Below are 14428 nucleotides of genomic sequence, written 5' to 3'. Positions count from 1 at the left end.
CTCAACACCAGTCAGGGTCACTGTCTTTTAGATACCTGTACATTCCCACACGGTTCCACCTCGGTGGAAGATGGCAATCATCACCCCTCTTCCTCAGAAGCCTTCTCCCAAAGATAAGACTTTTGACCTGTTGCTCTGACCTCCATTGTAATGAAGTGTATTGAAAATATCATTCAGTCAGACTAAACACACTGTTGGACCTGTATCAGTTGGCTAACAAATACAAATGTGGCACAGATTAAGCAATCCTCAGTATAGTGCATCTCATCCTGCAACATTTGGAGAACCCCAAGGCCTATCTATGCTCTACTGCTATTTGTGGATTTTAGTTCAGTATTTAACGTTGAAATTACTTTTATTTTCATATATAGGCAATAAGTGAGGTGTTTGTTGTGTGTTTTGTTAACATTCAAATGGCACAGTATTATTCTCTATCTAGAACAGAGTGCATTTTAGCACCCAGTCTTGGTTCACACGGTGGGGAACTGACCAATTAAAACGTGGAAACTAAAAACAACACGCACAATCAAAACTGTCTGTTGATCCTCCTACTTCTGTTGACACGCCCACTTCTAGACAGAACGTATGCAATTACCCATACTTAGAGCTAGCCAGCAAATTGGCTAGTTACATAAGCTAGCTGTGCAGGATAAGCGGTCATACGCATCATAGTGTAGCGTTGAACAACTTCAGAGGAGAATAGAAAAGGCGTTAATAAGAGAGAAAGAGCAAAGACAGGTAGGTTTATGTTGTGGCTCTGCCTAGTTTACAAACTAATTCCTGTCCACTCTGTCTTAGTACCATTTGATGTTTAGCTAATGATGCTTAGCCAGAGATGTACCCATGGAGGTGAATGAGAGAAAAAGGAAAAGACTGAGAGAGCAGGAATCAGGCACGTGCATAGATGGTCTTTCTGGGCACCTGCCCTTTTGCCCTCCTATAAGAAAAGTGCCCTTTCAGATTGGTGGCGTTTAACTTTTTTTATTTCACTTAGTCCATTTTCTCTCTTATTTGAGTTGCCCATCAAACCAGCTCATTGCTAATTTTTGAATCTTGAAACTCCCTCCTCCTTCGCACCAACCCGTGCGCGTACTGTACTTCTCCTTGTTACTTGTCCTGCAGGCAGAAGCTATCGGCCCCGAACGGTAGTGTAGGCTACTAGTGGCTCCCTTTTGATTTGCCTGTCATCTCACGGTCAGGAACAGGGAAGGCTTCAATTCGACTGTCAGTAGGCCTAAAAGGCAGATAACTCCAATCACAGGTAAAGACTAGTTAGATTGTTTCAACAGAATAGCAAGATAATTAGCTGCTTTACATAATCTATACTGAACAAAATTACAAATGCAACATATAGAGTAAAGGTTTCATGAGTTGAATTAAAAGATCTGAGCCATTTTCCATAAGCAGACAGAGCTTATTTCTCTCAAATGTTGTGCAGAAATGTGTTTAGTGAGCATTCCTCCTTTGCCAAGATAATCCATCCACCTGACAGGTGTGGCATATCAAGAAGCTGATTAAACATGATCATTACACAGGTGCACCTTGTGCTGGGGACAAAAGGCCACTCTAAAATGTGCAGTTTTGTCACACAACACAATGCCACAGATGTCAACATTTTTGAGGGTGCATGCAATTGACATGCTGACTGCAGGAATGTCCACCAGAGCTGTTGCCAGAGAATTTAATGTTAATTTCTCTACCATAAGCCGCTGTCATTTTTGAGAATTTGGCAGTACATCCAACTGGTCTCACAACCACGGACCACGTGTAACCACACCAGCCCTTGACCTCCACATCCAGCTTCTTCACCTGTGGGATCATCTGAGACCAGCCACCCAGACAGCTGATGAAACTGTGGCTTTGCATAACTGAAGAATTTCTTCACAAACTGTCAGAAAACGCCTCAGGGAAGCTCGTCATCCTCACCAGGGTCTTGACCTGACTGCAGTTCGTTGTCGTAACTGACTTAAGTGGCAAATGCTCACTTTCGATGGCCATTGGCATCACTTAGTGTGCTCTTTATGAATTAATCCCAGTTTCAACTGTACCGGGCAAATGGCAGACATGTGGGTGAGCAGTTTTCTGTTGTCAATGTTGGGAACAAAGTGCCTCATGGTGCGGTTATAGTACGGGCAGGCATAAGCTACAGGCAACAAAAAAATACATTTTATTGATGTTAATTTGAATGCACAGAGATACCGTGACGAGATCCTGAGGCCCATTGTTGTGCCGTTCATCCGTCGCCGTCACCTCATGTTTCAGCATTATAATGCATGGCTCCATGTCACAAGGATCTGTACATAATTCCTGGAAGCTGAAAATGTCCCAGTTCTTCCGTGGCCTGCATACTCACCAGACATGTCACCCATTGAGCATGTTTGGGATGCTCTGGATGTACGACAGCATGTTCCAGTTCCCGCCAATATCCAGAAACTTCGCACAGCCATTAAAGAGTGGGACAACATGCCATAGGCCACAATCAAGTCTGATCAACTCTATGTGAAGGAGATGTGTTGTGCTGCATGATGCAAATGGTTGTCACACCAGATACTGACTGGTTTTCTGATCCATGCCCCTACCTTGTTCTGTAAGGTATCTGTGACCAAGTGATGTATATCTGTATTCCCAGTCATGTGAAATCCATAGATTAGGGCCTAATGAACTGATTTAAATTGACTGATTTCCTTATATGAACTGTAACTCAGTAATATCTTTGAAATTGTTGCATGTTGCGTTTTATATTTTTGTTCAGTGTACATTCGCTATGATCAGCTGATAGCCCACCCCTCTTTGCCCTCTCTGAGCATTAAGTTAGGCTATACGCTTGCTAGAAAGGAGAGTTAATTCAGGACGTGAGTAAAGTTAGTAATAAGGAAGTGAGAGTGAAATGTGGTGTGGAGAGATGCAGAAGGAGGATGAGTAATTGTAGCTATGGGCTCAGGTTGATAGATGGTTGACTTTTGCCAACACTCCCTGGCCAGGACTGGGTGAGTAAATTTGTTTTGGGGGAAAGGTGTGTGTGTGTGTTAAGACTTTAGCTGTAATTGAAGTGATAAAGCACAGTCTGTGCATTTCAATCACAATCCTCTTCTGTTTGTTTTGTGCAGTGTCCAGCACATTACTGTTATGTATTCATAAAGCGTGCGTGCATGCTTATGGGTGTTTGTGCAAAATAAAGCATATGCTTGTGTGTCAAGCTAGATTGGCTTCTAGGGTTACTATGGTTACAGCTTCACCCTAGAATAACCCCCATTCCCATGGAAAAGTCTGAATGAAACGGTGCATGTGCGTGTGATGCTTTCAGGTGTATTATCAGCTACAGAGGATGACTGGGTTGGCCACATGCTCTGGCTCTGTCAGCTCTCTCCTATTATGGAAGTCTGGCCTTATTATGTGATAATGAGAGGTTGGGGGAGATGTCAGTGATACTGATAGATGTTAGATGCATCAGTGCACTCACTCATACTGTTTCTCTTGACTGTTGTCTTGTTTACCAGTGAGTCTGCGTTATCTGTCTCTGAATGTTTTCACCAGAACACCATTTTTCTATTGATAACAGATGAACAGGAAGGCATACATCTCTAATAAAAGTCTAATTGTAATGGCAGTTAAGAACAGAAACAGCCTCTTGTGTTTGAGCACCATTGTTTCAGCCTGTGAACTAACAAGTTGCTCTTCTGGTTAATGAATAGGTCTTTATGTTGGCTAGACCTTCTAAGTCAATAAATTCACCTTATTAGCGTAACATAAATATGCTATGGGCTATGCAGAACATGGTCAGGTCCACTCGGGTCAGTAAGCTGTAGTTACATAGACCCGATGACAATCAAACAGGATCCAGCTCAGACCCGAGGGACAAGTTTGAATTTCAAACACAAACCCGATCTGTTCGGGTCTCGGGTATATCGTGTCCACCCGGAACCGTGAACAGCTCTACAGTGTATGTGTGTGAAGTAAACCTGCTCTTACCCTGCCACCCTCTTTGTGCCTATAGGTCCCTGAGAGAGTGACACACCTGTGGAACGAACCACCATGGCGCAGGAGAGTGGGTATGGCTTTACTGAAGCCCTCATCTCCCAGGGCACTCAACAGAAGAGACCAGCAGTAAGAACACCCTTCTGCCTACAGAACACCCACCTACCTACCCACCAGGGGTTCCGTTAGGAAAATTTGGCGCCGGACATTTGACCGGCAACATTTTAATTTACCTGACATTTGAGAAATTTACCGGACCCATATGCATTGGGTATGTAACCTGATTAGGGCATCCAACCACAGTGCTCAGAATGACAAATCACATTTTGTTTATGGTAATTAAATGTTAAATGGACATGCAAGTCCAGGATGCAACGATGTGCGGATCTTCTTACTGAATTCAGATGTGCACTTCGAAGATGTTAGAATAACTGTCCACATGTACTTTTCCTCAGCCAACAAGACGAGTAACAAACAGAAAATCACTAGCCTATGTCAATCTACTATACCCCATAGTACAAATGTTTACCTATTCTATTGGTCAGCTTGTCGAGAAAGAATTTTCCTATTCCTAACAGACTGGGACAGTTGTGGGATGATAGATCCCCAATTCATACAACCAGTAGGCTACATAAAAAAAAAAAATAAATTATACTTTAAAAGGCAATGAGTGATGAAACCGATCAGAACGTTTAGCTTAAAATGTTGAAAAACAATTATTTATTCACATAATAAGCGCAGCAAAGCAGTAGGTTACGTGCAACGTTTCGTTCCAGAATGCAATTAGTGGGAAACCGCCTATTGTCAAAAGCGCAATGCACATGCGAGTGGTTTCATGTAACAGAGATGGACATTTCCTTAAACATTTAGAAAGGGGGGTGATCTAATATACAACAACTAGCATGGGTTGTGCCTTTGGCTACTGGACAATAAAAAAAAGTTAATATAAAACAATTGCCTCCACGGATATGGTCTGAATTTTGACGAGGTGGGACAGTTGCGTCCCACTTGGGCAAAAAACAGGGAAAATGCAGCGCGGCAAATTATTATTTTTTTATATAAAATACAACCTTCATTAAATCACACATGTAAGATACTCAATTAAAGCTGCACTCGTTGTGAATCCAGCCAACATGTCAGATTTCAAAAATGCTTTTCGGCGAATGCATAAGAAGCTATTATCTGATTATCGCACCAGCAGTAAACAAAGGGGGTAGCATATTTCAACCCTGCAGGCGCTACACAAATGCAGAAATAAAATATAAAACATGCATTACCTTTGACAAGCTTCTTTTGTTGGCACTCCAATATGTCCCATAAACATCACAATTGGTCCTTTTGTTCGATTAATTCCGTCCATATATATCCAAAATGTCCATTTATAAAGCTTGTTTGATCCAGAAAAAAACACCTTCCAAAAAATGCAACGTCACTACAAAATATTTCAAAAGTTGCCTATAAACTTTGCCAAAATATTTCAAACTACTTTTGTAATACAACTTTAGGTATTTTTAAACGTTAATAATCGATCAACTTGTAGACTGGTCTGTCTGTGTTCAATACAGGAATGAAAACAAACCAGAGAACTCAATGAACAGACAGACCTAAAAAAAAAAAAAAAATTCTGAACAGTTAGTCCTCGGGGTTTTGCCTGCTACATAAGTTCTGTTATACTCACAGACATGATTCAAACAGTTTTAGAAACTTCAGTGTTTTCTACCCAAATCTATGAATAATATGCGTATCTTATATTCTTGGCATGAGTAGCAGGAAGTTGAAATTGGGCACGCTATTTATCCAAAAGTGAAAATTCTGCCCCCTAGCCCCAAGAGGTTAAAGCAAGGTAAGACATGCCTCATAATGTAGTAAAACGATTAAGTAGGCTGTTTTCAAAATGCATACGGCCTCCATCTCATTGAAAGTGGTGTGTGACACGCTGATGAGGCCTGCCTTCCGTTGCAAATGCATTTGCTGTTTTGAGATGTATGACGCTACAAGCTTGGCACACTTCTCCCATTCTTTTCCGCAGATCATCTCAAGCCCTGTCAGGTTGGATGGGCAGTGTCGCTGCACAGCTATTTTCAGGCATCTCCAGAGACGTATGATCGAGTTCAGATCCGGGCTCTAGCTGGGCCATTCAAGGACATTCAGAGACTTGTCCCAGGCGGCAAACTCTATGAAGAGTCTTGGTGGTTCCAAACTTCTTCCATTTTTAAGAATGATGGAGGCCACTGTGTTTTTTGGGACCTTCAATGCTGCAGACATTTTTTGGTACCTTTCCCCAGATCTGTGCCTCGACACAATTCTGTCTTGGAGCTCTACGGACAATTACTTCAACCTCATGGCTTGGTTTTTGCTTTGACATGCACTGGCAACTGTGGGACCTTATATTGACAGCTGTGCCATGTACATTGCAAAATAGTTGGGGAGATTTTCGATGTACCGATTACATGGTTTATGAATTGACACGCAAAAGTCATATATATATATATATATATTTGGTTTGGAGAGTTGCTTTCAACATGTCAGCACTTTAGATTTTTTCACAATGTGTTCTTACTGTAGTGAAAACTTACTGGCTCATTTATCAGGGTCATACTGCAGGCTCTCTATTAAAGTGGATTGTCCCTGGCCCTGCTCAGCCTGTGGAGGATTTGCTAATATTTGAAAAGGCCTACCTGTGATTGGCTGGAGGAATGAGAGGAAGGAATATATGTACATCAGTGGAGGCTGCTGAAAGGAGTATGGCTCATAATGATGGCTGGAACGGCGCAAATGGAATGGCATCAAGCACACAGAAACCATGTGTTTGATATCATTCCGCTCCAGCCATTACCACTAGCCTGTCCTCCCCAATTAAGGTGCCAACAACCTCCTGTGATATACATGCATAATGATCTGCATGTCATTGTGTCACCTTCTGTCTCCCTCACTCTCATAAAACACACACACACCACTCTCTCTCTCCCACAAACACACACTACTACCAACTTTTAAAATTATAGGCACCAAACAGAATTGAAGGAGCACCATAAATGAATTATTCCTTTTGAAATACCCCTCATGAGTAGCAGACTCTTTTCCTTTCTTCCTGTGCCAATTCAATTTGCCTAAACCTACTGTCAAGTTACCAGGTTGTTAGCTAGCTGGGTAATATGACTGAACAATGTTGTCTGTTACCAAACTCCTAATCAGCGACCCAGGATGAGTGTAAAAGGCCCGTGACATGGTTTATGAAATTATAGCAAATGTGCGCGAATCCTGATAGGTAGAATGAAAGGCGTCTCTGGTAATATGGGTCAAATTGTTGTCACTGGTTAGATTAGAGACAAGATGTTTTCTCTGCTCCATTTTCCCTCTCTGGCACTCAGAGGCTACATGTCAGGGAACTTTTAAAGTCGACTCAGAAATTATACAATGTATCACTTTGCGGGCTGCTCCAATGTAACAAATATACAACTCTAACAACATAAGACTCGTCTGGGTCTGCATCCCCGCTCGCATCACAGTTAAATTATATATTTTTTTAAACAAAGTGAAGTGGATATTATTGCCTGCTGATTCAAGAGACTATTGGCTGTTGCTTAAATTCAACTGAATTCATAAACAAAACTGACTTGAGAAACATTTTAGAACAGGCGCACGCAGGTTCTTTAGATCGGTCGGGCTGAAAAAGTCGCTAGTATCGTATGCTAAAATCTTCGTATCATGACATTTTGGTAACGTTATATTACCGTGGTACCGGTAAGCAAGCCTTTGTCTGTTACACATGCGCACACACATAGCACAATACTTGTGTTTTGGGAGTAGACAGAATTAAAAATGGATTTGGTCTCACTGATAGGGATGTCATGTAAACGCATTCTACTGCCACTAGTTTGAAAGTCACCGCTCAAAAGTCCTATACAGTGACAATCCGGTTTGTGTTAGACATGTTGACATGTTTATGACATGTTGATATAAGATCATGTGTTTGTGCCGGACAATATAAGAGCAATACCAAATATGGAGCATGTTGACTCAGAGTTGATGCTGTCGTCAATTTACATGGTGATTTTGTGTGTATGTTAATGCCATATCCCTGCATTCTCTCCCTGTTAGTTGTCGTGGGGGTCGAAGATCAAGAAGAAGCTGAAGACTGTAGCTCCCTACCTCGGCAAATTCAGACCATCTGTAGGACAATGTTGCCACCAGTGTACCCCTGACAGCCTGGTAAGTAGGGGGATGGAGAGCGGGGCGAGGTGGGTACTTAAGCAATAAGGCCCGAGGAGGAGTAGTAGTGCGTTGCTAGGTAACAACGTAAACAATGGTACTTTTTATGAATGTACAGGCCATGTGTATGTTGTCTCCAGTAGACGCTGCTGAGGGGAGAACGTTTCATAATAATGTCCGGAACGGAGCAAATGGCATCAAACACCTGGAAACCATTTGTTTTATGTTATTGATACCATTCCATTAAGTCCGCGCCAGTCATTACCACAAGCCCGTTCTCCCAAATGAAGGTGCCACCAACCTCCTGTTTTCGTCTCGTATATCATGGGCAGGATAGGCTCTAACAATGGGAATTCCAAACCACCCGTTGTATAATTAAGCAATACGACCTCAGGGGGTTGTGGTATATGTCTAATATTCCACAGCTAAGGGCTGTTCTTAAGGACGACGCAACGCAGAGTGCCTGAACACGGCCTTTATCCGTGGTATATTGACCATATACCACAAACCCCTGAGGTGGCCTATTGCTATTATAAAGTGGTTACCAACGTAATTAGAAGACTAAGTTATTTTTTGTCATACCCATTGTAGATGGTCTGATATACTGTAGCTTTCGGCCAATCAGCATTCAGGGCTCGAACCACCGAGTTTATAAAGTAGATTGTGTCTCAATAGTGTCTTCCTCCATTTTAACACCTAACTACTGTTTTCAGACTAATGCAAATCAAAGATGACGTAGCAGATTAAATCCAAGATGGTGTAGCAGTGTCTGTCTTTATCCCATGTAAATACCCGGCTTTTTATTTTCTTGTATACATTTTAATCTCACTTTCTGTTTACTTTATATACACTGCTCAACAAAAATAAAGGGAAAACTAAAATAACACATCCTAGAACTGAATGAATGAAATATTCTTATTAAATACTTTTTTCTTTACATAGTTGAATGTGCTGACAACAAAATCACACACAAATTATCATTGGAAATCAAATTTATCAACCCATGGAGGTCTGGATTTGGAGTCACACTCAAAATTAAAGTGGAAAACCACACTACAGGCTGATCCAACTTTGATGTAATGTCCTTAAAACAAGTCAAAATGAGGCTCAGTAGTGTGTGTGGCCTCCACGTGCCTGTATGACCTCCCTACAACGCCTGGGCATGCTCCTGATGAGGTGGCGGATGGTCTCCTGAGGGATCTCCTCCCAGACCTGGACTAAAGCATCCGCCAACTCCTGGACAGTCTGTGGTGCAACGTGGCGTTGGTGGATGGAGCGAGACATGATGTTCCAGATGTGCTCAATTGGATTCAGGTCTGGGGAACGGGCGGGCCAGTCTATAGCATCAATGCTTTCCTCTTGCAGGAACTGCTGACACACTCCAGCGACATGAGGTCTAGCATTGTCTTGCATTAGAAGGAACCCAGGGCCAACCGCACCTCACAAGGGGTCTGAGGATCTCATCTCGGTACCTAATGGCAGTCAGGCTACCTCTGGCGAGCACATGGAGGGCTGTGCGGCCCCCTAAAGAAATGCCACCCCACACCATGACTGACCCACCGCCAAACCGGTCATGCTGGAGGATGTTGCAGGCAGCAGAACGTTCTCCACGGCGTCTCCAGACTCTGTCACGTCTGTCACATGTGCTCAGTGTGAACCTGCTTTCATCTGTGCAGAGCACAGGGCGCCAGTGGCGAATTTGCCAATCTTGGTGTTCTCTGGCAAATGCCAAACGTCCTACACGGTGTTGGGCTGTAAGCACAACCCCACCTGTGGACGTCGGGCCCTCATACCACCCTCATGGAGTCTGTTTCTGACCGTGTGAGCAGACACATGCACATTTGTGGCCTGCTGGAGGTTATTTTGCAGGGCTCTGGCAGTGCTCCTCCTGCTCTTCCTTGCGCAAAGGCGGAGGTAGCGGTCCTGCTGCTGGGTTGTTGCCCTCCTACGGCCTCCTCCACGTCTCCTGATGTACTGGCCTGTCTCCTGGTAGCGCCTCCATGCTCTGGACACTAAGCTGACAGACACAGCAAACCTTCTTGCCACAGCTCGCATTGATGTTCCATCCTGGATGAGCTGCACTACCTGAGCTACTTGTGTGGGTTGTAGACTCCGTCTCATGCTACCACTAGAGTGAAAGCACCGCCAGCATTCAAAAGTGACCAAAACATCAGCCAGGAAGCATAGGAACTGAGAAGTGGTCTGTGGTCACCACCTGCAGAACCACTCCTTTATTGGGGGTGTCTTGCTAATTGCCTATAATTTCCACCTGTTGTCTATTCCATTTGCACAACAGCATGTGAAATTTATCAATCAGTGTTGCTTCCTAAGTGGACAGTTTGATTTCACAGAAGTGTGATTGATTTGGAGTTACATTGTGTTGTTTAAGTGTTCCCTTTATTTTTTTGAGCAGGGTACTTTCCTGCAACCCGCCTCACCCATCTGCTATTTTTCTTCCTTATAACTGGAACCTCTGTCAGGAGCTAGCCAGCTAACTAGCTACTAGTCTTTGTTAGCCACTGCTAGCGATCTTCACCTTTTAGCTTGGACACCGCCAGCTTTAGCTCGGACAATACATGCCAGTCTGCACAGCGCGATATCAACCCCAGAGCATATCGAACTGATTCCCCCTACCACATCACCGGATTCCTGCCTCTCTGGGTCATTACACCGGATCATTGCAGCTAGCTAGCTGCTACCGAGTGGCTACTGTTAGCTAACGAAGCAAGCACCAGTTAGCCTTGAGTTAGCCACGAGCTAGGCCCATATACCAGCTAATTCTAGGGCTACAATACCTCTTTTGCCAATTGGCCTGGACGCTTTGTTGTCGATACGGAACCCCGCCGATCCATCACGACTGGTCTGCCGACGTGGTCACCCAATGTGGTCTCGACTGGCTTTTCCGTTGCGATGTCGCCGAAGACCCATCTTCTTACCCCAGCCCGCTAGCTTTCTAAGCGCTATGTCTCCCACTCACCTAGCATAGTACTGACTACTGAATGGCTCCCTGACTAACCTATTGCTGTTCTTTGGACCCTATGATCACTCGGCTACACAGCTGATACCCCCTGGACTGTTACAATAATACGGTACCCCATTTTGTTTATATGTTGGCCCCAGCCTCGAATTCAGGTTCTGTATGTACCTAACTGACCTGCTCTGCCCATTCATCACCATTTACCCGTTGTTGTCTTAGCTCTCCCGATCAACACCTATGACTGCTTTATGCCTCCCTCGGCTAGTCCTTATTGTTTCAGTCCCACTCACCTTACCTTAGATATATATTTTGTCCCACCCCCCACATATGCGGAGTCCTCACCTGGCTTAACTGGTCCCACCAGAGACGAAACCTCTCATCGTCACTCAACGCCTAGGTTTACTCACATCCTACCATACCCTTGTCTGTACATTATGCCCTGAATCTTTTCTACAACGCCCAGAAATCTTCTCCTTTTATTCCCTGTTCCCATTGCACTAGACGACCAGTTCTTATAGCCTTTAGTCGTACCCTTATCCTACTCTGTTCCTCTGGTGATGTAGAGCTTAACCCAGGCCCTGTAGACCCCAGTACCACTCCTATTCCCCAGGCGCTATCATTTGTTGACTTCTGTAACCGTAAAGGCCTTGGTTTCATGCATGTTAACATCAGAAGCCTCATCCCTAAGTTTGTTTTATTCACTGCTTTAGTACACTCCGCTAACCCTGATGTCCTAGCTGTGTCTGAATCCTGGCTTAGGCAGGCCACCAAAAATTATGAAATTTCCATCCCGAACTACAACATTTTCCGCCGCGATAGAACTGCCAAAGGGGGCGTGGTCGCAATCTACTGCAGAGAGCCTGCAGAGTTCTGTCATGCTATCCAGGTCTGTACCCAAACCAGTTTGAGCTTCTACTTCTAAAAATCCACCTTTCCAGAAACAAAGTCTCTCACTGTTGCTGCCTGCTATAGACCCCCCTTAGCCCCAGGGATGCCCTGGACTCCATATGCGAATTGATTGCCCCTCATTTATCTTCAGAGTTCATACTGTTGGATGACCTAAACTGGGATATGCTTTATGTCCGTCCTACAATCTAAGCTAGATGCCCTCAATCGCACAGAAATTATCAAGGAACCTACCAGGTACAACCCCAAATCCATAAACGCGGGCACCCTCATCATTCTGACCAACCTGCCTTCTAAATACACCTCTGCTGTCTTCAACCAGGATCTCAGCGACCACTGCATCATTGCCTTTGTCCGTAATGCGTCTGCGGTCAAACGACCACTCCTCTTCACTGTCAAACCCTGAAACACTTCAGCGAGCAGTCCTTTCTAATCGCCCTGGCCCAGGTATCCTGGAAGGATATTGACCTCATCCCGTCTGTCACGTAGAGTATCCCAGAAGGCTATACTGGAAAACCTAACCTCTATCAAAATAAAAAGATGGCGGAGCCGCAAATGTTCTTCTGTGCAAGAGTGTTTATTTACTAAGTGATTCCAGAACAAAAACAACAGTACTGCCATCAAACGTATACCTTATGGGACAGCTAAAAACAATGCTGCCACATTCACAGCTCAATCCAAAATGGCCTTCCCGTGAACTGAAAGAGAGGCTCCTTTTGTAGTGCTAGCCCCTCCCTTCAGAACAATTAACACCAATGAATTAAGCAATTACCTATACAAACCTACATTCTCCATTTAACTAAACATACTAAAGTATATACATTGCAACATGTTTATGAAACGATATCACAACATAACAGTTACAAAATGACATCACTACTGACAGTGTCTTTCAATATGCACATTTACATTAATGAGCCATTTGGGACAGGCACTACAAAGTCAGCCCAATTCCCTTAGCTCGGGTCCTTATCCAGCATACCCGGAAGCTACAGAGATAGAGGAACAAAACAAACAAACAACGCGCTCATCCACAACATAGATAAGTATAATACATAATACTTATATTACAAATTAACACTGACAAGTGTGAAATGTATGCACTATGACAGAAGTTAACTTGTGTGTCGACCCACATTGTTAACTTATCTTATAACGGAGCAGGGAGGAGTGATGAATGTGTGCGTGCGTTAAAGAACCAAATGCTGCCCGCGGCCAGTGACAGACTTCTACGTCACACCGTCAGTAGAGGACACCTGGTTATTCTTTAAATAAGCATGCCCCCATTTTTTTTTAATGTAGAACTAAGAACAGATATAGCCCTAGGTTCACTCCAGACTTGACTGTCCTTGGCCAGCACAAAAACATCCTGTGGCGGACTGCATTAGCGTCGAATAGCCCCCACGATATGCAACTTTTCAGGGAAGTTAAGAACCAATATACACAGTCCGTTTGAAAAAGCTAGCTTTTGCTTTCCTAACAGAATTTTGCATTCTGTAGCACAAATTCCCAAAAGTTTTGGGACACTAAAGTCCATGGAGAATAAGAGCACCTCCTCCCAGCTGCCCACTGCACTGAGGCTAGGAAACACTGTCACCACCGATTAAATCCACAATAACTGGGAATTTCAATGAGCATTTTTCTACAGCTGGCCTTGCTTTCCACCTGGCTACCCCGACCCTAGCCAACAGCTCTGCACCCCCCGCAGCAACTTGCCCCCCCCCCCCCCCCCCCCCGCTTCTCCTTCACCCAAATCCAGATAGCTGATGTTCTGAAAGAGCTGCAAAATCTGGACCCCTACAAATCAGCTGGGCTAAACAATCTGTACTCTCTCTTTTTAAAATGATCCGCCGCAATTGTTGCAACCCCTATTACTAACCTATTCAACCTCGTTCGTTTAATCTGAGATCACTAAAGATTGGAAAGCTGCCTCGGTCATCCCCCTTTCAAAGGGGGAGACACTAGACCCAAACTGTTATAGACCTATATCCATCCTGCCCTGCCTTTCTAAAGCCAGATCACCGACCATTTAAAAAAAAAAATATATATATATATATTTATATAGCCCATCGTACATCAGCTGATATCTCAAAGTGCTGTACAGAAAACCAGCCTAAAACCCCAAACAGCAAGCAATGCAGGTGTAGAAGCACGGTGGCTAGGAAAAACTCCCTAGAAAGGCCAAAACCTAGGAAGAAACCTAGAGAGGAACCAGGCTTTGTGGGGTGGCCAGTCCTCTTCTGGCTGTGCCGGTGGAGATTATAACAGAACTTGGCCAAGATGTTCAAATGTTCATAAATGACCAGCATGGTCAAATAATAATAATTTTGAATCCCACTGTACCTTCTCCACCATGCA

General features: G+C 43.9%; 1 protein-coding gene across 9 annotated transcripts in view; it reads left to right on the top strand.

The window, feature by feature from the left end:
* The first annotated feature begins 587 nt into the window (after positions 1-587).
* The window catches only part of gpat2 (glycerol-3-phosphate acyltransferase 2, mitochondrial), a 51164-nt gene continuing 37323 nt past the window's right edge, over positions 588-14428 (top strand). For 7 of the 9 annotated variants that reach the window (XM_036936101.1, XM_036936100.1, XM_036936098.1 and 4 more), the window contains exons 1-3: positions 588-738; positions 3995-4104; positions 8077-8187. In XM_036936101.1, the coding sequence (XP_036791996.1) occupies positions 4033-4104; positions 8077-8187 (183 nt within the window). In that variant the 5' untranslated portion in view covers positions 588-738; positions 3995-4032. Of the gene's footprint in view, positions 739-1115; positions 1262-3400; positions 4105-8076; positions 8188-14428 lie in introns of those variants that run through there. The other 2 variants (XM_036936095.1, XM_036936094.1) reach the window with 2 other exon arrangements.

Source organism: Oncorhynchus mykiss, chromosome 11, assembly GCF_013265735.2.
Source record: "Oncorhynchus mykiss isolate Arlee chromosome 11, USDA_OmykA_1.1, whole genome shotgun sequence".
Taxonomy (NCBI): Eukaryota; Metazoa; Chordata; class Actinopteri; order Salmoniformes; family Salmonidae; genus Oncorhynchus; species Oncorhynchus mykiss.
This window is presented reverse-complemented; position numbering and strand designations above follow the sequence as displayed.